The sequence below is a fragment of the Sparus aurata genome, chromosome 14 (genome assembly GCF_900880675.1).
Source record: "Sparus aurata chromosome 14, fSpaAur1.1, whole genome shotgun sequence".
Classification (NCBI taxonomy): domain Eukaryota; kingdom Metazoa; phylum Chordata; class Actinopteri; order Spariformes; family Sparidae; genus Sparus; species Sparus aurata.
This window is the reverse complement of record NC_044200.1, coordinates 13,528,901-13,556,512: the sequence shown is the minus strand read 5'-3', so window position 1 is coordinate 13,556,512 and position 27,612 is coordinate 13,528,901. Positions and strand designations below refer to the sequence as shown.

At 41.5% G+C, this 27,612-nt stretch overlaps 1 protein-coding gene across 4 annotated transcripts; it reads right to left on the bottom strand.

The window, feature by feature from the left end:
• Nucleotides 1-825: 825 nt before the first annotated feature.
• Nucleotides 826-27,316, bottom strand: LOC115595456 (neural Wiskott-Aldrich syndrome protein-like). Of its 4 annotated transcripts, XM_030439979.1 has the most exons (12): nt 26,906-27,316; nt 17,697-17,831; nt 17,370-17,456; nt 15,950-16,046; nt 14,318-14,341; nt 9,469-9,652; nt 8,344-8,386; nt 6,392-6,545; nt 6,257-6,274; nt 4,468-5,009; nt 4,278-4,386; nt 826-3,495 (listed from the first exon to the last, which is right to left on the bottom strand). In XM_030439979.1, the coding sequence occupies exons 1-12, from the start codon at nt 27,008-27,010 to the stop codon at nt 3,434-3,436; spliced, it is 1,560 nt and encodes a 519-aa protein (XP_030295839.1). In that variant the 5' UTR covers nt 27,011-27,316; the 3' UTR covers nt 826-3,433. The 4 variants fall into 4 exon arrangements, with proteins under 4 accessions (XP_030295839.1, XP_030295840.1, XP_030295841.1 ...); XM_030439980.1 differs by lacking the exon at nt 6,257-6,274; XM_030439981.1 differs by lacking the exon at nt 14,318-14,341.
• Between the last annotated feature and the right edge of the window lie 296 nt (nt 27,317-27,612).

Below are 27,612 nucleotides of genomic sequence, written 5' to 3'. Positions count from 1 at the left end.
GGCTGCACTATGTGAGGGCAGACCCTCCGAGAGGGGCTGAAAACACTGCCACCTAGTGGTGAGGAGGGCGGGCCATTTGTGAATCACGACGTATTTGTTTGTGGATCTTTGTGAATCTCGACAAGAATGTCTCAGAAATACGTCATCGAGGAAAGAGATGCGTGTGTGTGATTGGTGATCCACAAATGCTGAATTTGACATCACAAGCATAATTTTCCATTTTTGCAAATGTCATTTTTTTTTACAAATGATTTTTTTTTATTTACACATACACATTTATTTGTAAAAACCAACACACAAGTTACAAATCCTAACTTTGTGTTTGTGGAAGGAATATTTACATGCATAGAACAACACTGCCACCTAGTGGTGAGGAGGGCGGGCCATTTGTGAATCACGACCTATTTGTTTGTGGATCTGTGTGAATCTCGACAAGAACGTCTCAGAAATACATAATTGAGGAAAGAGATGCGTGTGTGCGATTGGTGATTTACAAATGATGAATCAGACTTCACAAGCAGAATTTTCCGTTTCACAAATATAAAATTATATATTTACAAATACACATTTTATTTACAAATACACATACCTATGTATTGAAATAAAACACGAGAACAGTGATTCATATTTTAATCTTCTTTTCATTATTTATTGAGTTAGAAAAATCTGGCGGGCCAAATCAAACCTTTTGGCAGCCCTGGTCTTAACCCCAAACACAAAAACACTGAGTTTTATTCTGAAATGATGCATCCTAAGAGCAAAGTTTTCAGAAGAAACACCCATTATAACCGACTGTGACAGTAAAAGAAGCCCAAAATACCAAAGTATGTAAATATCAACCTTTTATTGGAGTGTACAATGTATGTGAGTTCATTATTTGTCAAGCCTCATTGATAAGGCCTGGCGTCCATAACATCTTATTAACAGAGTTACCTACAGATGCTAACTTCAGCGAAAAACATGGCTAGGTTTTTTTTCCCCAAAAAGTATCTTGATAATCCACAGGTCATCAAACAAGTGGCAATTTGTCTCTCAAAGACAACAAACAAATAAAAAGAGGCATTTTAAAACATCTTGACGCGTCATTGTGTTATTTCTGATAGATAACCCACAATATGTTAGCAATTATTGATATGACATTTGTTAGCCTGTGGGTAATTAGCATCCGTTGTTTTGGAATGCTACTGTAATACTAAATTCTTAGATCTATCTGCTAAGTGCTAGATGGCTAATTAGCTTGCTAAGTGATGTATTGTCATTACAAGATGTATTTTATTTGAAAGACAAAACTTTTTATTGCCCAAATGTGCAGGTAATGATCCCTAATTTACAAAAATGAGTCATCAACTGCTGTTGTACTGCTAACACGGCTCCCTAAGGCCAAGCTTCACCTTTAATGCTAAAGGAACAAAGGGTTAGCATGTAGCAGCTCTGGTGCCCTTTGTTGCAAAGATTTAAAGAGGCATGATAACTTCTGAGCAGAGATGGAATCTTACTGCTGAAAACTTAAATTAATTAGCGATGAAATGCACTCTTCCTCAATTGAATACACTCTCAGCGGGTTTGCGGTTACCATTTTGGGTCTGTTATGACCAGTTAGCAAACCTCAGATGTTAGCTCCGAGACAAACATTGATATTTCTCCCTTTGAGCTACTGTTATAATAGGCGTATAATTAGCATTTCTTTTGTAGTGGTAACTTATGGCTGTAGTATCTGCTGGCAAGGTGCTGTAGCTTTTAAAGAGACTCATGTTCTCCGGTCGGTTAGCAAGCAATGCTAGTGCGAAGTCCCCAATATGTTGCTTTCTTTGGAGCCAGACTGGGTGGGTTTATCACCAGTTGTCTTTCATTAAGAATAAAGTTTTTTTTGTTTTATTTTACATTTAACTTGCCATTTAAGTACCGTCCACGTTGTCAAATCCAACTTTAAATAACCACATAGCAGGAATTCTTGGGAAACATTATTTAATGCGGAAGAAATACATGATTTGGTCTTTGTAGGGAACAACTGACCACTGTTCTCTTATCAGCGATTCCTATATTACACCTCATGTTTTATTAGTTAGTCAAGAAAATATTGATACTTGTTTGATAATGCCATGAATGTAGTGTTTCTCCTTATAGTGTGTCAGCACTTAGTGTCTTCAACAGGAGGAACACTGCTTTAAGCCCCGCTGTTTCTGTGCAGTAACTTAGCATGTGGACCCATTATAAGCATCAGGTGTGTAAAACTAAAGTGTCTTTATTCCTCGAGCTTTACACGATGAAACCTGATTTCCAACAAACAGGCATTTATTCATACTCTGCTTGCTACTGTAGAAAAAAAGATAAAAAGACGATTTCAACTTAATCTGTAGTGTGACAGTGACAAAAAAAGAAGTAAATTAACAACAGATAGCTGTCGCCACCTCTGTGTGTGCTGTATGTAATGGTGTGGGTTAACGGTTAAAAATGCTTAATGTCCAGGTGTATTTTTGCCTTGTAGCATAGGTATGTTCAATAATGATACAGACCTGAAAATGTCCTGTATTCATGCAACGAGTCTCCTCTCTCTCAATCTGTGCAAAAATATAACAAGACTCAAAACTCTGGAGCAAATTTACAGTCGACAGCAAAAATGGAGCTAAATATTCCAAAAAAGAGCATTTTTCCTTTTTTTTTCTTCTTTGTTTTAAGAAAATATGAGTGCTAAACTAGGAGCATTTGAATAAGTAAAAATAAACTAGAAGAGCAATAGGGTATGAAAATAGTTTGATTTTTTTTTTCTTTCCTCCTGATGAACAATGACTACACCGCCGATGAAGGATTTGTGGATTTTGTAAGCCCCTCCCCCTTCAATCACTGACCGAAAAAGAAAAAGAAAAAGAAAAAGAAAAAAAAACACATTCAACGCTAAGTTCCAAGAGACAACTTGATGTAAAAATTGCACATGTCAATCTGGGGGAGTGGGAACACAAGAGAGTGAACATGTGTGATGGGAGGCAGCTGATATGAAGGATGGCTGAGTGACAGATGGAGGTGAGGGACCTTGAAGAGTTGGGTGGGGGGACGTGGGAGGAGGAGGAGGAGGAGGAGGAGGAGGAGGAGGTGCATAGAGATGGAGAAAGCAGAGCGTGGTTAAAACGAGACACGTGACGTATTGCTATCTTTAGACGTAGATGGGAGCCGACGGAGACGGACATGAAGACGGAACCTAAGATATGTGAATGACGAAACATTTACAGATTAAATGAGGTATTGCACAGATTAATAAAAAAAGCATAAAGGCAACAAAAATATACAGCAAGTCGATAGAACATTTACATTTATACTTTTTGAAATTAAAGATTTTTCTTTTTTTAGAAAGATGAGAACAAGTTTAGTGTCAGAATCATCCGGGGAGCGGGGGTCGGGGGGATGGGAGAGAAAAAAGAAGAAGAAGAAGAAAATATCGCTAGTCCTCCCATTCATCTTCATCCTCAAAGTCCTCATCATCGTCGTCGTCATCATCCTCATCTGCGGAAGAGAAGAAGACGATCACATTTAAGTCGACTGTGACAGCTGGGTGAATGTTCTAACAGGAAATACTAGAGTACTTCCTTTTACAGATAAATGTAGTATGTTTTTGAAGAAGCAAGAATCAGGTTGTATTTTCACATCTATTTTTAGGGCTACTTCTTTAAAAGGAGGGAAAGTTTCTTCCACTCAAAAGGCTCAAAGTGGAAAAATAGAAAAATCACAAGGTTGTTTCCAGACTGATGAGGAAGTGGTGAAAGTCTTATTTATATTGTTGGGGCACTGAGTCATCTGACAGAAAATGACATAGCACTGTCAACCAGCTGCTCCTTTCTTTTTCCAAGGCTGAAGAGGTTAAACTTCTCAAAGCACTTGTGCAAAACAACTCAAGTCCCCCCAGAATCCACTCAGAAATTAAAAACAATCCTGTCACAGCTGCCTGTAGCTCAGTCACTGAAGCCGTCTAATTTTTCCAGGCAAAAATGTGAAATATTTGCTGGTTTCAGTTCCTTTTATATATCTTTATATCTTTTCTTTGTCATGTATGACATTAAATGAAGATTGTTTGTGTTTTGGACTGTTGGATGGACAAGAGAAGCATCGGAGGTTGTCACTGTGGGCTCTGGGACATTGTGATGAGGATCATTTTTAATTTGGTGACATTTTGTAGACGGAACAATTAATCAAATAACTGACACTAGTAGATTTTGACAAATGAGACTGTGGACTTTTACTGTACATGACCACTTATAAGCTAGCTGAAGAGATGTGTTTGTTTGTACCTGATGAGTGAATAGCCTTGCTCCGCTTCTGCATCACCTCCATCAAAGCCCCCACGATGCCTGCCGAGGGGGCAGAGTTGGAAGGTGGTGTATCAGGTCCGTCTTCCCTCTGTAAAGAACGGGTGGTTGTAGTTAAAGCACAGGATGCAGATTAAGTCATGCAGCTTTAGAGGTGTGTTCTGACTCTGACCGTTTTCAGCTGGATTCCTTGTCTGATTTGGTCCAGAAGTGCGTCCCTGCCGGTGCTGTTGCTCACCGGCCTCTCCTTCTGCTCCACCTTCTTCAGCTGGGTGCCTTCTCTAATCTGACTCAGCAGCGCCGACTTCCCGGGCCCGCTGCTGTCTCCTCCGTTAGCCTCCGTGGGCAGTGGCGGAGGAGCAGGGGGTGGAGGGCCAGGAGGAGGTGGAGGAGGAGGGGGAGGAGGCGCTCCTCCGATACTGGATGGAGCTGGTGATAAGGCGGGAGGAGGCGGCGGGGGAGGTGCCACTGGAATTGAGGCGTGGGCCGGTGGAGGGGGAGGTGGGAGGGAGCCCCGGCTAGGCGGGGGAGGCGGTGGAGCGGACATGCCGGGTCGGGATGGAGGAGGAGGAGGGGGCGCAGAGACAGGAGCTCTGGAGGGGGGAGGCGGTGGAGGGGCACCTCGGCCGCGGGCAGGAGGAGGGGGAGGAGGGGCTGAGCTGTGGTGTGGAGGTGGGGGAGGAGGGCCGCCTCTGGATGGAGGGGGTGGAGGAGCTGGAAAGAAACAAAAACTTGTTAAGTAAACAAAAACTTGTTAAGTAAAAAAAAAAAAAAAAAAGCATCAATAAGAGTTCACACAGCAGCTTCAAAGAGCCTCCAGATTTATTACAACAATAATAATAATTTAAAAGAGCATTATGTAGTTTGGAAAACAAATTAAAACTCAGAAATATTCATATTTTCCATGACTTAATAAACAAGCTGTTCTCAGAGGAAATTGAGGTCCCAGAACATTGTCTGAAGATAGAAAGGTGGCAGGGTCCGCCACATTTAACATATTAACCAAGTAAAACAGCATGAAACTGTGGTGTCCTTTAAGGTCAGCTTGTTTATTCAGTCATGAAAACAAAGAGAGTTTGTTTATTTAGCTTGTTTTGGAATAAGAATAATTAAATCAATGAGAATCTTTCTCTTCTGATTAAAAATGTCTTGCCTTAAACTACAGAGTGCACCTTTACTCTACACATTTTTTCCACTTGAAGATCTGGAGGGACACAAAAGATTTCGCAGCATCTCGGTCAAAAAGTCTCAGTTTTCCAATCCTTGCCTGTATTAATGCATCACGCGGTTGTATAATTAACCAACTACTGGCAGCCTGCTCACACGTAGCTCATCTTGTTGTCAAAAACTATAACATATTAGTCTAAATCTTTTATTTTCCCCCCTTGATTAAGAACTACTGAAACGGATTCGCCCAAAGAAGGTATTCATCTAGAAACATTTTGGTTATAGAAGCATAAACCATAGCTTGAGTTCACATGTTTGACTAAGACAGAAGTTAAACAGCAAACAATAATCATCAATATAAGAAATACTTCATTTAATAGTTAATAAAAGTAATGATTATAAGAATGTAAGCAATGCATGTCAGTTTCTCAGGTCTTCAGCTGGTACTGAAGCATCATGCAGTTGTATAAACAAACCACTGGGAGCAGCCTTCTTGCACGTAACTGCTGTTAATCTTGTTATTTAAAATGTCAGCACATTTGTACAATATGGTTGACAAAGAGCGAGAGTTTAAAAAAGGTCAGAAGTGACGATGTAGCAACCGCATAAGATTTCCGCGTCTCCAAATGAAGTAAGAATGCCGCAGAGTCAGATAATCATAAAAACATCCAGCAAGTAACACAGCAAAACACTCTGAACTCACTCCAGTAACTGCAAAGTCACACCCCAAATAACTGAGTTTTTTTAAGTTCAACTTGACATGCACAGTCAGTCAGTCATGCATAGAAACCTACCACTCCACCTGGGCGGACCTGGGGAACCACATGAGATTACATTTAACAACATTAGACAAAACTCTGAAGTCAGGACAGTGAAGAATCTGCACTCATTCTCTACTATCTGTCTTCCCAGCAGTGTATCCGTCTCACCTTGTCTCCGCAGCTCATTCTTGACGGCTTCGACGCCTCCTTTCTTCTCGATGAAGTCGTAGATGACCTTCGAAGTCTCCTTGTCCTTCAGCTGAGCCTCGGAGATGCCGCACATATCGAACAGGTTCTTCAGCTCTGGGTCCAAGTTATTCAGCTGGAGGTAGAAAACAGAAAATGAGTTGATGCCTGACGGTCAACCACTGAAGTAATCTTTTTTTGGTGTTCGGGTCAGTGAAAAACTCAAATCATCATCAACTGAATGAAAAACACAGTAATTGAAAGCAGCTATAAGAGTGGCTTTGCCTTGGTGCTCTTTATGTTAAGATCTGTGATGGGATCTTACTGGTTTTAATCTGTATTTAGGAGCTTTGCAGCTCAGTAACACATTATGTGACTGACATGTTGAGTAAGGATTAAAAAGGAACATTTGAAAAAAGCAGGATTACTGTTCGACACTGGCTGTCAAACATCAATTCAATCATATCAACTGGTGCATCCAGGAAAGAGTGGGTGTGTCAGAAGTAACTGAGATTTTACACTCTCCTCTGTGAAGATGAGATCACAATGTCTACCATTCTGCTGCCACCTGGTGGTGTAAGGTAACACTACCAAGTTGGCACCAAGGAAGAAGAAAAAGAAGAATAAAAATCCTCATTGACCCAGATTTGAAAACAAGTCAGAACAGGGCTTTTATTATGATCTGTTGAGAGAGTTCAGCTGCTTCTGGTTCTCATATTGTGTTGTGTTGCTAGCAGAGGCGATAAAGAGAGAGCCACAAGTAACACATTATCATGTCCTCTCTTAAGGCTAACTGTGCTGAATGCCATATGTTGGTACGGTTACCACGCCTGTTGTGGGAACTACGTTTTATTAGACAATTTTTTGTCCCATAAATTTGACACCAGACAGTGCTAATTATTTTCAAATCCAGGCTAAAGATGAAACTGTTTGCCACTGCTTTCCAGTAACTGTCTTAGTTTGTCTTGTCATTTTTTTATTGTGCAGTTTGCTTTTTTCCTTTATTCTAAATACCTTTCTGTACCTGCTTTTAGTGATTTACTGATTGCAGCATGTTGTTTAAAATGTTGGTGACATTCTTATATAAACAAATGTGCATGTAAAAACAACTGGGTCTGCAAAAACAATCAGAGGCAAATACTACAAGATGCGCACAATGTCAGAATTATCCTAGCAGTCCTGGCAGTGACCGATCTTGAAAGACGAAATTTGAAATATCCGCTGAAACTAATAAAAATTCCAGCTGATCACGAGCAAATCACAAACTTTTCAAAGTGTTTTAATGGCGGATGATCACCTCAAAGAAAGTACCTCTTCCTACATTATCTATGGTGTAAGGATAAAAAGGAAAGAGTCAAGTTCAGCTGGTGAGACTTTAAGATATATATCCTCTTGCTCATTTGTGCTGCAGCTTTGAGCGAGGGGATTTGTGAGGTGAGCGAGCTTTTGTTCAACCGACGTCACACGTTCAAATCAATATAAGTCCTTGAAAGCATTAAACTTACGAAACCAAAATCTGAATTTCATCCATTTCTTTTACCGACAGAATAAGTCCTCTGACCTGCATGAACTCATATTCATCATCCACCATCAAGCATAATTACTGATGACGCTTTTTTTAAATTTCTTTTTGGGCAGGAGTCCATGGATTATGCAGATGCATGCAGGTTGATTCTCTTCCCTCCAAAATCTCCTTGTGTAACGCTCCCGATGATGAGTTGGCCGCACGGCTTGGCTTAATATTCTGATATTAAATTTGAAAAATCTGTCTGGGAGAGGGATGACTGATTGACAAACAGATCAACAAGGGGCCAAGTTTCTCAGCGTATGTAGAGGTCTCACACACACACACACACACAACCCACAGCATGTGCCGAGACACGCACGCGAAAACAAGCACAGACGTTTGCATTACTGTGTTGTGTTGCACTTACATCAAAGCCTGTGTTTGGATCCCATCCTACATGCCCGATGTGCCTGTGGGAGAAGAGAGAGAGCATCAACAAAAAAGAAAAGATACACACTGAGGTTGATTAAATTGCTGAAAAATCTACAGATGGCCCACTGGTAACCTGCAGCTTCTCATTAAGGACTGTAAGAGCCGTCACAGACTTTTCCTGAAAGCACAGCACAGATTTCCCTGCATTACCAGTCATTGTACACGCTGTATAGGATTGGATTCCGAATAGACAGCCTGGATTAATACGTTGCCCAGATTGACCAGCTCTCATAGTGTATGGACGAGAGGGATTAAGGAGCCTCGGCCTATGTGAACTGGAAGACCTACAGACGAGTAGCTGTAGTACTGCATGTTCGACGATCACACCGACAGTATAACCATTCAGTTATTCAGTCACAACCATTGAGCTATGAACATTGATAAATGTGACATTAGCTTATTTAGTGCTTATTGGCTATTCATTGTGATGTGTGTATTGTGTATGTGTATTGTGATGCTGAATAGTGGCCCCGATAATGGGCCAGGGTTGATAATCGATCTATCCCTTGTAAGAAATACACTCCAGCTAACTGAAATCCCAAAATAAAATTAACTGAAATGTTATTGGGCATTAAGAAAACTAAAATAAAAATAAACAGGACATGTCTTAGTTTAAGTCTCTGTCAATTTGGTCAAAAGTTGTCAACACACGAAGCATCAGGAGTCGTTGCAGCATACTTTTATTGAGACTCGGATGTCGTATTATAATTCAGTACTTTTTTAGTACTTTAAATATTTCATTCTTACATACTCTTATGTTATCTTTTTTTATTTAAATCTTGGTTACATCTACAGAGTTATGTACGAAGTTTCCCCCACCGGTATCACTTGTTCTGTAACACCTATTCTGAACTTGACAAATAACCCCCATCCTCCACTTACAGAAACATAAAACTGATACTGAACTAAAGAAAAATTCAAGCAACACTAAAAAACTATCTGGAAAGAACACACTGTCTCTGGAAACTAACAGAAACCGAAATTCAACCACAAGTTCAAAGATCTCTATGAAGAGACAATGGTGTTTATTCAAAACCCTACCAGTGTCCTGATCACTTACTGGAAGTTGCTCGGTGTGCCGATGTCTGCCTTGGTCAACCTCTTCTTCTTCCCCTTGCTCTTCTTCTCCCTCTTGGGGAAGGAGGAGTGTACGATGTTGTTCACCTGAGAGTTGTTGTGGTAACGCTGAACATTGCTGATCTCGGGGTTTTTGATGTCGACAGTGGCCATGGGCAACGTGGGACCTTAAAAAATGACAAGAGACAAGAAAGTCATGGTTTGTATAGAACAGCATGTGGACTGAAGGCAGTTTCATTAAAATATAAAGAGAAACTTGGTAAGTGAATACATACACCTTTACATAACAAGGGTTACAAATGACATGTTGTGACATTACTCACATAACTGATAAAATTAAGGAAACAAATTTAAAATGACCTTGGGCCCTGATTGAAATTCAAGCATGAGGCCTTTTAACCGACAGCAGTGTTCCTTCAATTGTGTAATCCATTATTTAATGGCCATTATAAATTCTGCACGGAGAGGTCTGGCAAATTATATTTGGTGTGTGGGTGCGACAACAGGAGAGAAAATGTCCAAACTAAATGACAGAACTGGGGAGAGCCTGAAAACTGATACTAAACCAAACACTGTATGAGATTATAATGTCTTTAAGATATAAAAAGGTTTAAATCTGTTGTTAAACTTGTTCTCTTTAGTGTGGGTTCAAATGAATGACAGTCATTATGATGTACCTATTTATTCAAGGGAGTTCACTTTGGCAGATGATCCGTGTCTCAATCCCTCATTAATTCAAACTGTCAACTATTTAAATAGATATTCTTTTATTTACTTAACCTTTCATTTAACCAGGAAAGCTTCAATGCGATATTAATCCGGCCTTGCAGAGATGACAGGCAGACATAAGTCTGAGTTACAACAACAACAACAACAACAACAACAACCACTATGACAGTCTTTTTTTTAAACCAGTCCTGCAATAATAATAATAAACACTATTTGTTAATGTAATGATAGGAATGATGGGAATACAATGAATATACACACTGTATACTCAGTGCACTGGGCCTAGTTATATTACTGCCATCTTTAAATATCTGCACAGATCCATGTAGCCAAAATAAAAAAAACCTGTGTTTTATATGACATCACTTGAACTAACATTAAGATATAAGATTGATGTTTGGAAGTATTTTGACAATATAAACACAATGAATGTGCAGAGTGAGCTATGAAATGTTTAACTGATGTATCAAAGAGCAACAAGTTGAATGATTAACCATTGTTGCGCTGAGCTAGCGTTGTCAAATATATCAAAATATTGTTTCTGAATATCTGATGCTCGATAAGTACTAATTTTCAGCAGTATCAATACACCAGTACAAACATCAAAGTAAGCTGACACACACAGAGGCACACACTTTTTAAAGGACTAATCTAAAGAGAATAAACAATGTTATGTTTACATCCAGTGTTATATCAAAACTCAATGTGTGCATCCTTCAGGTCAAACACATGTTTTGAGTGCATTTCCTTCCTCATGAAACATTTGCAAAGCTTATTTTTCACTATCACCACTATGTTGAACACAAGGAGTGGCAGCTGGGACGGATAACAAGCGATCTCTCATCACCTTGTTTGCTAACGGTGTTAGCACGTGGCATGTGATGCCACCGGGGCAGAGAAGATTAGAAGGATCGTCACATATCGCTGAGCTTTGCACAGGCGGATGACGTGGCGAACAAAAAAAAAAGGAAGGTGTAGGCTTTGATAGCACGTTGAAACTGAGGGCTGATCTACAAAATTCTGACAAGAGTGGTTGTTATAATTACTAACAGTGGTGTTTACAATGTCTCACTTACCCTAAATCCCTAACCACATTTTTGCATGGGTGTTCATTTAGGACCAGTTTTGGCCAGTTCTCTGGTATGAGATAACACTTTAATGCGAGTGCTTTAACATGGAAATGACTTAAAATGTCCATCCCTAGTTAATATATCAATGTAAAGAACTGGACTGGACACAGATAATGCAAACGCACCCACATGCGACTGCAAACGAGCAACCACAGGAGCTCCAACATGCACATGGAGCCCAACAACATCAACAACGAGAAGTAGGTTTCATTATCACAGCTTCTCTCAGTGCCTCAGCTGCAGCACATACCTTTAACGCTCTCACTACATGGACTTTTGGGAGTTTTGCTGGGCGAAGGCGAGGCTGACCGACTGCGTCGCCTTCTCACCCTGTCCCACATGCAGCTGCCCTCTCTTGCCCCGTAGGTGTCCATGCTGACGTCGAGGAGCATTTTGCCGACCAGCGTGTGAGCTCGCTCTTTCGGGCAAATGGAGGGCCGAGCGGACCGGTCGGAGAGAGGGGGGTACAGTTCGTCCTGTGGGAGAACCAGGCAGTGTAGAGTGGACAGGCAGCTCCCTGGGCTCAAACCTCCACCTCCGCCTCCACCCCCTGCCCCTCCTCCTCCTCCACCACCACCGCCGTCACAGTGATTGTCCTCGGAGGGAGCGGACAGAAAGGTGGTGCAGAACATCATGGTAGCAGGTGACTGGGCATGAGAAATATGGAGACACCGAGGAAGATCGTGACGGATCTGAGGCGTACTTTCTATCTCAAGAAAGAGGATAGTCACAACCCCGATAGGGAAAGACTGCTTCCCAAAAGACTTCTTCTTTAAGTCGACTTTGTAAGCAGCTAAAAAGCACTTTCACTTGATTCTGGTCTTCTTAGGCAAAAGGTTTCTTCTTTGCTGAAAAAAGAAAGCCAAGATGGTCCAAAAGGTTTCCAGAACACCAACACAGAAAATAAGCCAACTTGTGATGGACCGGTCTTCATTTACTAAATTAATATCCTCATCAGACATCTGGTGGAGTTGACACGCGTACTGTCTGAGCCGTGAAGGCAGACGTCCCAGCAATGCCGTCAGAAGGGAAAAGAGCCAACCAACACTTCGCCAGCCAACAGGCAAAGTTTACTCTTCCTTTTGCAATACTTCCATCAAAGCAACTGTTTTTCTTTTGGTGCAAATCGCTCGCCAAATTTCAGTTTCCCTGCTGTATCTGTTCGTCTGAGATCTGCATATTTTGTATCTATTTTGCCATCATCTTCTATTCCTTTTGACTTTCCGTCTCAGCAGGGCGCACAGTTGGATTATCGTGCACGGATTGGCTCCCTGCGGTCGTTTCCCCACCCACCGCCAGTGCTGCCTCCTCCCTCTCTCCCTGCACAACACAGAAAAATGCACCTAATCCCAGCAAATCATTCTGGATTTACCGCTGGAGTTTACATAACCATTAAAACCCATCCACCCGTAATCCCACGTTAATCTTAGCGGTTTCTAAAACATGATGAATCGGGGGGGTGAGAGAAAAGGCAAGACAGAGAAAAAGAGAGAAAAGAAGACATAATGTATCCAGAGCGGAGGGCAGATGGGGACAAATGATGTAAAGGTGAGAGGTGGAAAGGTCAGAATAAGAAAAGGAAGGGAAGGCATGAAGCAGAGCGGGGATGACGGACGGGAACAGAGCTATGATGCAGGGATGAGAAGTGAGAGTGAGACAGATGGAGACACAGAGAAGCTGTTCCTGTGGGTGGACAAGGATGACTTTCTTTGGAAATAAACCAAATCGCACAGTTATTCTGAAACTGGAACCATCCAAGACAGAAACTGGCATGAACAGTCAGGCATGACAGCATGATTACGCTTCAAGAGCTCCAAAGTACGCGGTGGTGTAGGTACGTCACGTATGACCCCAAGCGATGCTCATAAGCTGCTCTGAATATGAGCATTAGCTGCAGGCGCTAAATGTGTCAACTCAGTGCTAATGAACTCTTTGCGGCTGCACGAACACACACACACACACACACACACACACACACACACACACACACACACACACACACACACACACACACACACACACACACACACACACACACACACACACACACACACACACACACACACACACACAGAAATATTTATAAGCCAGCTGGGTCAAATTATGCTGTCAGTCCAAATCGGGCTCCCTCCTGTGTATAACCAGGCTATGTGTCCTATGATGCGTCGCCGCATATCAGTCTAGTCATCAGACCAGCGAGGGTGAGTGACAGTCAGGCTTTGAAGGGCACGTCAGGACTCCACTACGGGGCACTGCGACATCATGCCTGCGACATCAGACATGTGTTATCGCATTGTAATGGCATTCACCTTTACTGACCGTAGGCCAAGACTCTGAACAACAAAAGATTTGTTTCTTGGAAGTACCCAAGGCAGCTAAGTAGACGTCTGATTAATATGTTTGTGAAACGTTTTGTCTACAACTGGGACAACTTGTTGTTATTTCTTGGTGGTTTGAATCTAAATCTGACAGAAACACACTGCAGTAGGAGTAAAGTAAGATGGAGGACTGGAAGTAGACAAAAGCTGTGACCCAATTCTAAACTACATGCAGAAGTTGTATTATATAATAAAGATCATCTGTAAACATTATTTGAATGACAAACTGTTGTTTGTAAAGAATGTATTGTTTGTAACAAGGAAAATAACTATCAATGAATGTTTAATAACTCTAAACTTTGGGATTCACTGATGATGGCTATTTTTTAGTGATTAACTAATCTTCATTTGATGTTACATTTACTCGTCATGAATGCCAGCTTGTTCCTACACAGAATATAAAAAAAGCTGCATAGTTTCCACAATAATTGTGAAAGAAGTTGCTGCCTGGCAACACAAAAATCTGAATGATCCTAAAACTCCAGCCAGCTGACATACCAACAGATGCCATCAGACAGACACAGGTCTGACTGGTTTTACACCTCTCATCTGTTCATTTCTGAAGTTAATGGCAGGGAAGCAGTGGGAAACATACCATTTGGAGGGTCGCGTCTCTTCTCTGTAAACACAAACAAATAATATGATTAAAATCCTGTGCTGAGTAGTCGGGTTGTGTTAGTGAGAGACGAATGCGAGGAGGAGAAAGAGAAGAGTTTATCGGTATTTCAGGAGGAGGGCTCGGCGGGATTGTGCACAAGGGTGCACAGAATGGAAATGTTATTTGGAAAAACTGCCAAGCAAAGTGTTTTTGTTAGCGTGTTTAGGAGACGTAAATCAGACACTCTTACACAGACACACACGCCAACACACCAGATATTATGTCCATTCATAAATTCAATGGCCTGTAGAGAACATCATGTGTCTTTTTCTCTCTTTTATGACACTACAAAGAATATAAACACTAATCCATTGCTGACACTGACACACACACACACTTCAAAATACTGCCGGCTTCAGTTTTCCGATGGCTGAAGGTCAAACAGAAGCAGCCTTGAACATAAGATTAGCACCCGATGCAGAGGGCTGAAGGGGAAAAAGATGAAAGAGCGATCCATCTGGAGGGTCAGGAAGCGACCCGCAGGAGAGGAAGCAGGAAGACGGACGGTCTTAATCAAGTGATGAGAAACGTTCAGGACTGAGTGCCATTAATACGTTTGAGAATGCATCTGTGTGGCTTAACATAAACAATGTGTTTTCAATATACCCGTCAGGCTGGCAGTCTGATCAGTCAAACACAAACATTCATGGCCAATTTCCTTAGACGGAAGGACGAGAGAGAAGTTATAACGCACAACAGCTTTTTGGAAAATTGTCTTCTAATTCTCTTCTTTGCAAACGTCTAAATATTTGTGTTGGATAAAAACCACGTCAATCTAAAAAGGCATCTAAACGTGTTTCTTAGTAACAAATAAAGGGTTAAATGATAATAGACAGCCCTGAACAAACTTTCAGTTCTTGCCAACTGTGTACATATCATGCCTATGAAGGATTAAGTCCTTCTCACAGCTCATCGTTGAAACTGCAGTGCCCCCCTTGGGCCAGTTAGCGTATTTGTTCAAAGTGTTGGGATCCATCTGTAAGGCTGTGCCAAGACTGCAACTGTTGTTGTTGAATAAACACTTGAAAGAACTGCTTCAGACTCCTCTACACCTATACTGTAAGAAGTTTCTGTGACGAAGGCCAAAGAGTTAACAACTAGCTGACAGACTTTCTCACAGAGAGGATAGATTGTCTTATTATACGCCCTGTCGCTGTTAAACCTTTCTGTTTACTTTGGCTATCTGACTGTAGATTTCGTGAGTGCGCCTTGATGACGGGTTTGCAGACTGCAGGTTTGAAAATGGTGATGTGTGTTATCAAAGGTGGAGATTGTAGCAGGTCAGAAAGAAAGAAGAAGACGACGACTTGAACAGACCAAGGCAAAAAATCCTTAAGACTTTACAATTGAAATTAAGACATTTTTCGCACAGTTCTGTTTTCACAGTACTGTAAAAAAAAAAAATGACATGATTAGACATTGATTTGATCTTGTGCCCACACCAGTCAAGCCAGAATGACAGCTTTCATTCATTATTTTGATTAATTTGGCTAAACGTGTCATTTTTTTCAGTGAGTTAGGTCAGTAGGTAGGTTTGAAGGCAAATCATCAGCAGCAGTAAACTGGTACCAGTTTTCCTCTGTCTTCTCCCCATCAGCTCTGCCACGTGACCGCGGAAACGCTTCGTCTCCTCCTCGCTGGCAAAGTTCAGACCCACTTGACATGTCTGCAAACACAAACAAAACAACATGGAAATATGTAAAAATAAATTGATACAAATACAGTTTTGTTTTAAGTACCAACTTTCGCTAAATCTGACTGAATCTACAACTCTCTTTCCATGATGTGTTCGCTGTGAACAGTCCGAGCCTTATCATCACAAATCAGCACTCCCACATACCTCATGGTCTGCTGGAGTCTGAGCCACTGTACCCAGTAGCAGCTAAGATGTTTGCTCAACGAATAAAGGCTTCTCGTCACATCAGGTGCTGTGGATGTTACATACAGGTGTAGATGTTGTTTTGAAGAAGAAAATAAGCTCTGAAGTAATGAAGTACAAATACTTACTGTACTTAGGTACAGTAACTTTTTTCTTTTATCCTCTACATTTAGCCCAAATATCTGTGCTTTTTCTACACCTTACTTTTTCTTAACAGGCTCTTTACTTTAGTTTTACTGCATTTGATTACTGATTATTTTGAATTTGCGTCACTGCATGCTGCCTTCCCAGCATCACAAGACTGATTTCCGTCCATAAGTGACATGCAAAGCAGACATAGCAAGACTAAAGCATGTAAAGGACAGATGCTCGGGACGCCTTACCAACCAAAAATTATGTAATTTGATGTCCTGGGAATGAGACTCAACAGTCAACTATCTTTCTGATGTATTTACGAACAGCTCGGACAAATCCTACTGATTCTACCTTCTAGTTTAATAATCTTTGAATTATACTAATATGACGTGAGGTTCAGTTAGTTTTGCACAGAAATGGCTGGTGGAGGCTGATTTTTGTGAACTGCATTCTGAATTCGAATCTGTTTAAAATTTGCTTTTCAATTCCACTAACTGATTCCTTAAGGCTAAATTTGGACCTGCTGTGCCATTGTGAACATGTAGGTGCAGGTTTGTCAGAGCTCTTTGTTTGGCTGAAGAAACAGAGTGACAGTTTGTGAAACAGGTTCAAATCAAACTTTAATTTATTTGAAGTTTTTTGAACAACTAGGACAGAAAAGTGTTTAAAGGAATGTTTTAAGGCTGATGCTGAGAGTTGCAATTTGAGTTTTAATATTAGGTTTCATTGAGAATGAGTGCCCTTTCTTAGATGACTCAAATGTTATAATAAATGACAGTGTTTTTGATGTAAACATCTTTACCGTTTTACTCTCTCTCTTTCCTCTCCAGCTGCATTTTCATCAATAAATGAAAACTACCAACAAATAAAAATGAAGGAAAAAAAGTACTTGACTAAAAGTTGGATGTTGACCTTAAAAACAGAGGACCAGACATAAAAAGAGAAATGTGAAAAGCCGTAGGGAGAGAAACTCACATCTCCAGCAAATGTGATGAAGTAAGGTCTGGAGAGGTAGACGCTGAAGTTGTTGTACAGCTCCTGTTCAAACATCATCTTACCGTCCTGTGGAACAAACAAACAACACCATGAACTGAATGAAGGATGATGCCACAGGTCTTAACTGAACAGACATACCACAGATGCCATTATAAAAATATAAAGTCTTCATGAATATCAAACTGTGGTACACCACCGCTGGATATAAACTGTGGTGAGCGCCATCGTCTACTAGCTACTACGCTCGTTAACCACAGTGATGTAATCGCCATGTGCAGGACCGCTTCTTGGTGTGTATCTACTGACCTTGATGTCCAAGACCCTGATGAAGTAGGATCGTTGAGGGTTGTCTTTGACCAGACAGGCCACGCCGCAGCATCTCTTGTTCCAGCTGGAGTTCCTATCAGCTGTGAACACCTGGACCACTGCTGAAGACAACGTCTGGAGAGAGGGAAGCAGGGAGAGCCACATTTATTTTTTGCCGCTTCGTACATAGCCATGGAAATGTATCTCACAGGGGGACTAAGCCAGACTAAAATTAATAAAATGCATTTAAAAAAAAACGACCAAAAGTAATAATAATAAAACTTAATGTGTTTCAGTGTGGTAGTAATGTATGTTTCAAGGTTTATGTGAACGAGATAAATCCATAAAAACACCTATTCAGCACTTATTCCAGAGGCTCATAAAGACCACAGCAGCCTCAAAATTTGGAATGAAAAACTAGGAATTCATTTATGGATCTCTGTCTCCTCAGTGCCATGTCCCTAAGTGCAATAATGCAGACTTAATGTGAAGCCTTACATCGTTTAAGGATGTTCCAAATGCTTAAATTGCTCTTAGAGGAGCAAAGAGAGGTCCAGAGTGAAGTATATGCAATTGGAAGATACTGCAGATCTTTTAGGACCAAGCCCACCTTATAAATCATAAAGATATAACTCATAGTCCAATGTCTTGCAAACAGAAACTGAACCCACCATGCACCTAACAACACTCACAACAGCAGAATCAAACAATGCTGTGTGCTTTCCAGCTACATGCACTCCGAGGATATGTAAAGGTAGAGGAAACAATGACATCAATATAAAAGGCGAAGTTTTGTAACACTGCTGGAACGGGATGTTGAGCAATAAGAAACAGTTTCAGAACCAGAATGCTTACATCCTCGAGTTACCCTGACCTCAATCTCAAAAAGAGATCTGTGGAATGATCTAATTACAGCTGTTCACACATGTTCTCCAACTGAACTGCCTGAGCCTGACCAGTCTATTTCATTATATGTGTGTTGAATGGACAGCCTGAAAGTAAAATGATATTCAAGAGACGGAGTGACAGGGTGACAGCGACTCTGCGGGGGTCGAGACGCTCTGTCCCGCAGCTGTCAGAAAAAGAGGCCGTCAATCAACGAGGAGCACCAGACCAGAGGCACAGAGAGGCATTCATTAAGATGACTGAAAGCATGCGAGGAAGTGACACCAATTAATTTTGTCCCTGTGTTGTATCAGTGTGTGGAGGGCCAAACTGCCTAAATCAGAAAATAGCTAATAAATAAATGGCTCATCAAAAAAATATGCTATTAAATGCACAAAAAAGTATGTTAAAAAAAACATGTAGACCTGAATGTATTTGTAAAATGAACCATAAATGGATATTTGTTTCAATCTGATTCCGTCTTCGTCTACCCTTGTATTTACTTTCCAATTTTATGCATTAATTCATGTATTTTTAAATGTATGATATGCAATGTAACATTTTATAAATTCATTGATACCCACACTTATTTTTGAATAGTGCTTTTGGTGCATTCAATACAATTTAAATTGAGCTACCACTCACATTACCACATTTATTTATTTTTGATAACGGCAGCTTTGTTCCTCCATACCACTGCAGGATTACTGAAGTGTAACAATCTTATTTCAAGAGGTGCTTTATCTTGTTTGACACTAGTGACAGCAAATTGTGCAACCCTAACCCAGAAGGGTTTTACTGTACATTATGTACCACCCACCCTAAACTACGGATGCAAGTTGGGTTATGTATTCAGAGCACTGCAGGCATTTGAGCATCTCCTGAAGTCTGAAAACGCTGTTGGATCCACGCTATATTAAGATCGAGCCCACACACACCCACCCATCCACCCACCCACCCACCCACCCACACACCCACACACACACACACACACACACACACACACACACACACACACACACACACACACACACACAGCTTGGCTTAATGACTTCACATGTTGAGAAGTGTCTCAACACTTCCCTTTAAGTGTTACATTATCAGTGCAATATATCTGTATAATTGTGTTCTTATTGGGGAAGCAGCAGGGTTGGCTGTGAGTGTTGGACTAAACTGAATACTGACATGCACATACACACTGAGGAGCACACCTGTAGCACACACACATGCAGGCAACAACCAGGATCATAAGACCAGATCAGACTCCCCGCAGGTTTTACAGGTTGCTGCGGGGATTTTCTCACACCGAGGGGTCCAGGCTCACAGTCATTAACACACAGATGAAAGCGAGAGCACCGACAAGGGAAATGCCAGGTGATCTTTGGGGCCTCTTCATCTCAATAGTTCCAGGAATTACAGCACATTTTAAGACAACAAACAGAGCCCTCGTGATGCCCTTTGTGAATAGGTGTTACATGAATTAGATGTTTAAATTACTTAAAAATCATCACGCTCGTTTTCACATTGGTAGAGAACATCGGCGACTGTGCATCTGTGGTTCAAACATCGACCACGTTACGAGAACTTGCTGTCCACCGCCACAATATTGATACGACCAGCGACAGTGTTTGCCTGCAGTATAATTGAAACCTGCACACAACTTGTGGCAGTCTCAAGGCTCGTATTTGACCAGCAAGCAAACTTCAGTGCAATAACCTTTGTCATGTAGTATTACCTCGAGAGCAGGTACTTCTTGAGTTAAAAACACCATGAACCAGGAACAAAAGCTGAAACTTCTGCTTTCAAATCGAGGTTAAGTTCCAGACAAGCAACAAAAGGTTTCTGGAAAACTTCTCTCTGTTGAAAAGGTCAACTTGTCTGCATCTGATTCTGAAGAAATATGCTCCAAGAGTAGCAACGAACACTTCCTGCAATGCTTTATCTGTACTAGCTGTGTGTGTTTTTAAGATTCAGGTTCGGATACAAGTACTGCAGACTTGTTGCAGGGAAAGGACTCAGTCATGACGTTTACAAGAACATTATTATTCAGAATATGATGGAAAGTCAGGTGAAGTTTCCTAGTCTGCAAAACATCTCTGGAGCTTCACAGCAACATAGCGTTGTAGCATTCTCCTAAACAACTGAATTAGCTGAGGACTTTTTAAAAAAGTGAAATAAACACTGGCAAAAACAAAACAAGACATGAAATGGCTCCATACATCATCCAGCATAATAGTGAAGTCCCCAGAATCCAAGAGATCTGAAATTGATTTGAAAGGACATTATCTACAATCTTTTCAAAGCTGAAATCTTCACTGTAGCTGCTAAGCTAAAATAGTTAGCATGCACATAGTCGGACATGGGTGCACAAAGTCAGCTTCTCGTGGGTGTAAATATGGCCTTTTCATATCAATTTTGGTCCTTGGGGCTTTCCGGAGACTTGGATTATAATTAGACGAGCTTTAGGGAGACACTTTATGCTTTTCTTTGGTTGTTTTTTACATTTTAAAAACAAGTCCTCATTCACTTTAGTTATTTAGGAGAAGGCTACCGTGTTGCTTTGCTGTAAAGCTACAGAAAGGTTTTGTGGACTATTAAACCTCAGCCGACTGTCCATCCGCATGGAGGTGACTTTTCTATTTCTATTTCTATTCTATTCTATTTCTATTGTAGACATGTGGGATATGTCGGTGTCATTCGGGGTTTCTGAGCTTTTTTTGGACATGTATGCACATTCATAATGTGTCTCAATTGTGACACACATCAACAGTCAGCTCTGTACATCATAGCCAAGAGTCTGAAAGGCTGGGTTAGAGATGCACGCACAAATGAAAAACCCACATTTCTGGTCTGAAGGAGAGGCATAACTTCTTTAAAACATTATGAAAGCCACATTACGTGACGAACATCAAACCGCAGACTACACAGCTAATATGAGACGACAGAGCGACACAGGAACCATTAGTGAATCAGAGCATTACCTCAGTATGAATGATGTCGTCAGCGCGCTCTCTCTGAACCTACGCTGCATGTGTCAATGTTATGATATTTATTACAACTGTGTTGCTCAGACCTACTACTAATGGGTAAATAATGCATATTTGGTTATCCTGCTTGTTCCATCTACTGCCCAACAAAACATAAATGAATGGTTTTATCTTTCTCCCAAGTCTGTGTCCATCTCCAGCACTAGCAGATGTGAATCCAATGTTGTCGTAGAGGCTATTAGTCTTCCAGCACTGCATGTTCGAGATATTTTTATTCATATTTATACAAACATTCAGTCTCTTGGCAGCGTTGCAGCTCTCAGACTGTTTGGATTTGGATCACAAATCAAAAAGATCAAAACACTAATATCAATTCTGCTTCTCAGTAACAGTCAGCCACTGACTGTAATGGCGTCCAGGCCCGTGAGGCCCTGGGGTCTCATCTGCCTGTGGAGCGCTGATTCTTCCTGACGGGGCCACAGGCTTCAGGAAGTGAAGCTGTGTCTATGGCGTCATAAAAACCCGACCAAAACACTCGCTCACTCTTACATACGCATGCAGGAATACGTTCTTTCTCTCTTATGCAGTTATTCTCAGATGTGTTTCTCTATTTCAGCCACAATGATGAACACCATCACCTGTCCAGCTTACAGAATCCCAGTGTTTCTTTTTTCCACACGCAGACTAGAAAGCTCAATGTTCTTACAGATTTCATCAAAATAATACTGGATATTTAAAATGAGCCTTGACCTTTCTATATTTCATGGCCTGCATGATTTAATAATAGTTTAAGCGCACAGTAAGAAGTTAATGCTCATTTATGAAGGGGATGCCAAAAAGAAAAAGCAACCAGAGTAAGATTGTGTGATTTCATGTGTACTAGTTATACATTTCTGTGATGTAAATAAAAGAAATCAGACATGTGACCAAAATTAAAAGGTAAGGCAGAGACACATAGGTGACATCATGTAGGCCATGTTTGACATATTTTTAGAGATAAGTCAAGTAGAGCATAACCGAATGTCAACACTACTTTAGTTCATGCAAGTGAATCATTAACTCTTAGCCGAAGGAGTGGTATCTCAGTCTGATGTCATAAAGGTGTAATCATTGGGGATGTTTGTAGTCAGATGTGAGAAACACAGCACAGGAAAAAATGTATATATATTCACATTTAACATTTTGTGAAAGTACGACAAACCATCAGGCCTCTTTTTTAACTAATGCCTGACTCTGTGCAGTCTGAACTTTAAGTGAAATGTGTTACTTACTGACGTAAAAATGTTTTGTTCCGGGACATTAAGGTTCTGTTCACAAAGACTGCTTTGAATGTCTTCCATCAGTCATTTGGTCAAGCTGCTCCATATTGTCACAAATAAGGCACCACTACAACTCTTCACAAGAACTTCCGGAGAGGAAGCGCCTGAAAAGATGGGAAGGGGCGGGAAGAAAAAGAAGTGAGGACAAGTGGCTGAGACAGAGAGGCAGTGTAGATGTGAGCCGGGGGGGCGGGGGGGAGCAATGTGCAATAGGAAAATCAGATATGAATGACGAAAGGTGAATAGAAGCAGATGACATGAAAGGGGATAAGGTGAGACGACTAAAGGAGAAAGGAGGGAGGTAAAGTGGAGGAAACGAGGAGTCATGTTCCACTTCTCCAGCACAAATCACCAGAGGAGGCCGACCACGGGACTTCCTGTAGGACGGGACTGCTGATCAGGCAGTCTGCGCGCGCACACACACAAACACACACAGTGTGAATTGGACCCCTTCCACCTTGTGCCCAGTCAGACAGTGCTGCCGATGGTTAAAACAGCATAAGGAATACCAATGAGGAAAACCAATGAGTGAGAGCACTGTGTAGGTACCTGTATGTGTTGCTCTCTTTATGCATGTGCGGGGCTTCATAAACTCAGATAAGCAGAATATAGGTTGTATTACTTTGCATTGAATTGATAAATTATCAAATACAGTTTAATCAAAATTGATGTTATATGTTTGATTTGTTTAATATATGAAATCTGATTGCAAAAGAATGTAAAAGAAGAAGTAATGCTGTGGAAAGAAGTTGCCCTTTGAGTCACTGTTGGGCATAAAATCTCCCTCAATACTGCCAAGACTACGGGCAAAAGAGCTCTGCTACTTACAAAGAATTAGCACGTATACAAACAAGCCTTTCACAGCGAGAATAAATCAAGTCAGGAGCCAACTCACGGCTGTGCATCTTAAAAATAAGACAGCACAAAGAGAAAGAGTAAAGGTGACTCTGTCATTCTCCCATTTTCTGCATAATAAGTACATTACATAATCACTCAGTCAGCCTCTAAATCACTGGTGGGCATCCTAATTAGATTGGTCAGGGAGACACCCAACGTCTGTCTCTTCCAATCTCCCCCTCTCACACAACCAGTCTTTCTCACAACTCTCTCTGCATGCAAAGACACAAAAGAGCGTTGGACGGAGGAATGTTCCTGAGTCTCTGTCACTTCACATGCAGAGTGACCTGAATGCTGGAGGAACGTCGTCATTGGATTTTTAAAACAGGTTAGAGACACACCCAAGGAACCTGTGTGTTCACGTTAGGGAGGAGGCGGGACATCCCACCATGTGAGTGTGACATGCTGAGTCATGGGACGGGAAGTACAGCTTCGCCAAAGCAAACATGCGTACGCACTGGGCACCTCACACACCAACAGCCGTGACATATAGAGGAAGAGGCATTTTCTCTGTCACTCCACCTTTACTATACACAATTAAAGGAAACCACAATCACTATGGGGAAGTGGCTACGTGAAAGTCCATACTATGCAAGAACAATGTAGCTTCGTCTGTTTTTGTCTCACCTGCTTGTTGGACACACCTTCTCTATTGCTGCACAATAAACACAAGAGGTTAACTTCAATTCCTTAATCTGGTCCATTGACCCTAAAACACATCTTATCTGTAAAGGTAATCAATAACAGGTGACGGTACAACATTCTTTCCTGCTGATATCAGCAAGTGACACAGGTTCTACCATGCTACTGAGCAACTACGAACATATGACTTTCAAAATCAGACAGGAAAAGTGTGTTGCTCAAAGGACTTTTGCAAGGATCTGCTGAGTTGTGATACGCACACACCTTGTTGAGGAAACAGGCAGATTTGACAACAGCCGTCATTGCTGAGGGCAACATCACCCAACCTTACAGTGAGGGATTTTGTACAAGTGCATTAAAGCTACAACGATCACACAATTCCCTGTTTACTTGCCATCTATTTTGATAAACGATTGGTCACATTAATTCATGCGTTTTTCAAGCAAAACATGGCAAACATTTCCCTGTTTGAGATTCTTCAATGTGAAGATTTGCTGCTTTTCTTATTCATTTATGAATGTAAATGAAGAGTCTTTGTTTTTTTGGATTGTTGGTTGAACAAAAGAAGTAATTTGAAGACATCACTTTGAGCTCTTTATAGAGTAAATAACTGATTCATTTTGACAATCACCAGCAGATTAAAAGTGCACTATGTAGTTTTGGGGAATAAATTGTAATCTTCACTGACTAATATTTATGCCTACACAAACTAAATAAACAATCTTTATTTTCTTGACTGAATAAACAAACTGACTTTAAAGGACAACACAATTTCATACCATTTTGCTTGTTAATATTGTAAATATTGAAATTCTGAGTTTGGATTGCTTCTCCAAGACAACATATTGCCCCTTTAAAGATGCAATCTGTAGGAATTTTAGTTGAAAACATTCAAAGTGGTCTCAAATTATCAACAGAATGTGAAGAAATAATAATTCTGACATCATGATGTACATGTACTAAGCTGAGGTAGAGAGATAGAGATAGAGATGGAGGTTAACATGCTAACCAGCCAGCCCATGCCTGTTCTGGTCCAGAGCTCCTGTGCTAGTGGTGTAAGCACCAACAAGCTCGTTGTGCTGATCACTAACTGCACTGCAAAGTGAGCTAACTAGCTAACAGAAACTACAGTTAGCTTTGAGTCTGGTGATATGCTGACCCCAATTTGTCTGAATTCAACAGGTTGCTAATTCTTACATATCTCACCTTTTATGCAGCGCACATTTTATTAATGCACTGCAACATTTATTGTGGAAGGAGAAGGGTCACAATTGTTCTCTGTCTGCTGCTTTCAGGAGTAACCACTGATGCCTCAGTGCCCATCAGATAATGCATCCACACAATGTTTTATCTGATAACCATCTAAGCCTCTTTTTTAATATTAGTTTTTGCTGCGGCTGTGGCTCAAATGGTTGATTATATTCAGATGTAGCAGCTGACTGATAAGGTGGTGGGGGGGACCTGGAACCTGTCCTGCAAGGTTATGAGAAGGAAAAAGGAGGAAGAAATATGAGGGAAAAGCCATGTTGATGCAGCTGCAGATGCCTTGTTGCAAATGTGGCTACAGAGTGTGCAGGGTGAGGGGCTAGCTGCAGACACGGTGCACAAGGAGGACACATAAATATGAGTCAGCTGAATGCTAAACGTGTTACGTAATATCAAGAGTATCTCACAGTATCGAGTCGTGACATCGCACTCCTGATCCTGACTGCAGTCACACTGGAGCAGCAGGCTACTCCCACTGCTCCCTCGACACATTTTGTGACTGGCAAGGAGGACTTTTTCTGCTAGTCAGCGCTGCAGCCCTCAGCACATTCTTCCCCGTGGACACACTTCCCGAAAACAACCAAAGGTTCAGCTATGTTATATAATGCCAGTGCAAAAAAAATACCTTTGCTTTGCCCTGCTTTTTAGCGCTGATGGCTTTAGCAGCTCCAAAAAAAAAAGGGGGAAAAAAAAAAGAAACCTTCGGAGATTGTTGACTCCACTCTCCCAGTGCTAGGCTAAACGCGTTTAGGCTAGGGTGACAGCGGAATTTCAGGACTTCCTGGGTGATTCCAGGTGTGTCGAGCTTTAAGTTGAAGGAGCACCAGGCGGAGGCCCGACGGGCTACGGGGTGAAACTTGCCCAAATGTCAGCGTCCCAAACGGGACATGGGTCGCTCCCAGCCCTCCCTCACCCCCCCTCCTTTCTCGTCGCCTCTCCACTGTCAAAACAAAACCGACCTCTTCAACTATAAGTCTCAAATGTTTTCCTCAAGGAGAAAACACACACACACACACACACACACACACACACACACACCTGAAATCACAACATGAGAGTGAAGGCCACAAACACACCGTTACACCTCACAGCTAGCCTCATCTCCCGTCTCGGGACAGGAAACACGGGCGCAAGTTAGCTGTGTTAGCTTTTCTTCTTAGCTTGCTATCATACAACAATTTGATGATGCGGGAGAGAAAAAAAAAAAACTTACGATGCATTTCCTGCCAAGGTGGTTGAAAAGGCATTCATTTTCCTGCGGTGTCAGTACTAGCGACCCGACATTTGCTTGCCGCCGTTGCGGCGGATGTCCACTCATTATTGGGGATCAATTGATAACGCCTGCACCGACTGTGACTCTTAGATGAGATCCAGAAACATACATAAACAATCCCTCGGTCATCCGTGGCCTTCCTCCGACCCCCCTAACACCGGTTCGGTTTATCCCGGGGGTCCGAGACAGTGAAGTGCCGTTTAGGAGTGCAGTGCGACGTCCCGCTCCTCTTTAGAATAAACTCAAAACTGCGGCGGCTGAGCGAAGACTGAAAACGGTGAAAACTTTCCTGGGAAGTCCGGCCGCCACAGAGCCCGGAGCCAGTTCCATCCAACATGGCAGTGGTTGGGCGAGTCCATTATCTGGGAATGGGGGGCACACGTTTCCAAGCTGTGTCCCACATAATCAGCAAGAGCATTTTTCGGAAAGCGTACATATTGAAGTTTTACAATAAAGGGAGGTGAGCATGCGTGTTTTTTCTGGTGGAAGTCAGGTGTGGGGATTAAGCTTAATAAAACGACGATTCTCAGCAGAGTCTCCACGGAGATGGTTCGGTCCTGTCCGCCCGTGGCTTTTATGACAGGAATGTGTGCGAGAGCAGAATGGGAGGAGATAAGAAATAAGGTGCAAGTTGCCAAGATAATGGC

Coding starts and splice junctions, on each gene's coding strand:
- LOC115595456 (XM_030439979.1), bottom strand. CDS start 27,010: ATGAGTGGACATCCGCCGCAACGGCGGCAAGCAAATGTCGGGTCGCTA. Junction 16,047..17,369: donor TCATCACATTTGCTGGAGAT/GTGAGTTTCTCT, acceptor TTGTGTTTGCAG/ACATGTCAAGTGGGTCTGAA. Junction 4,387..4,467: donor AAGGAATCCAGCTGAAAACG/GTCAGAGTCAGA, acceptor CGTTCTTTACAG/AGGGAAGACGGACCTGATAC.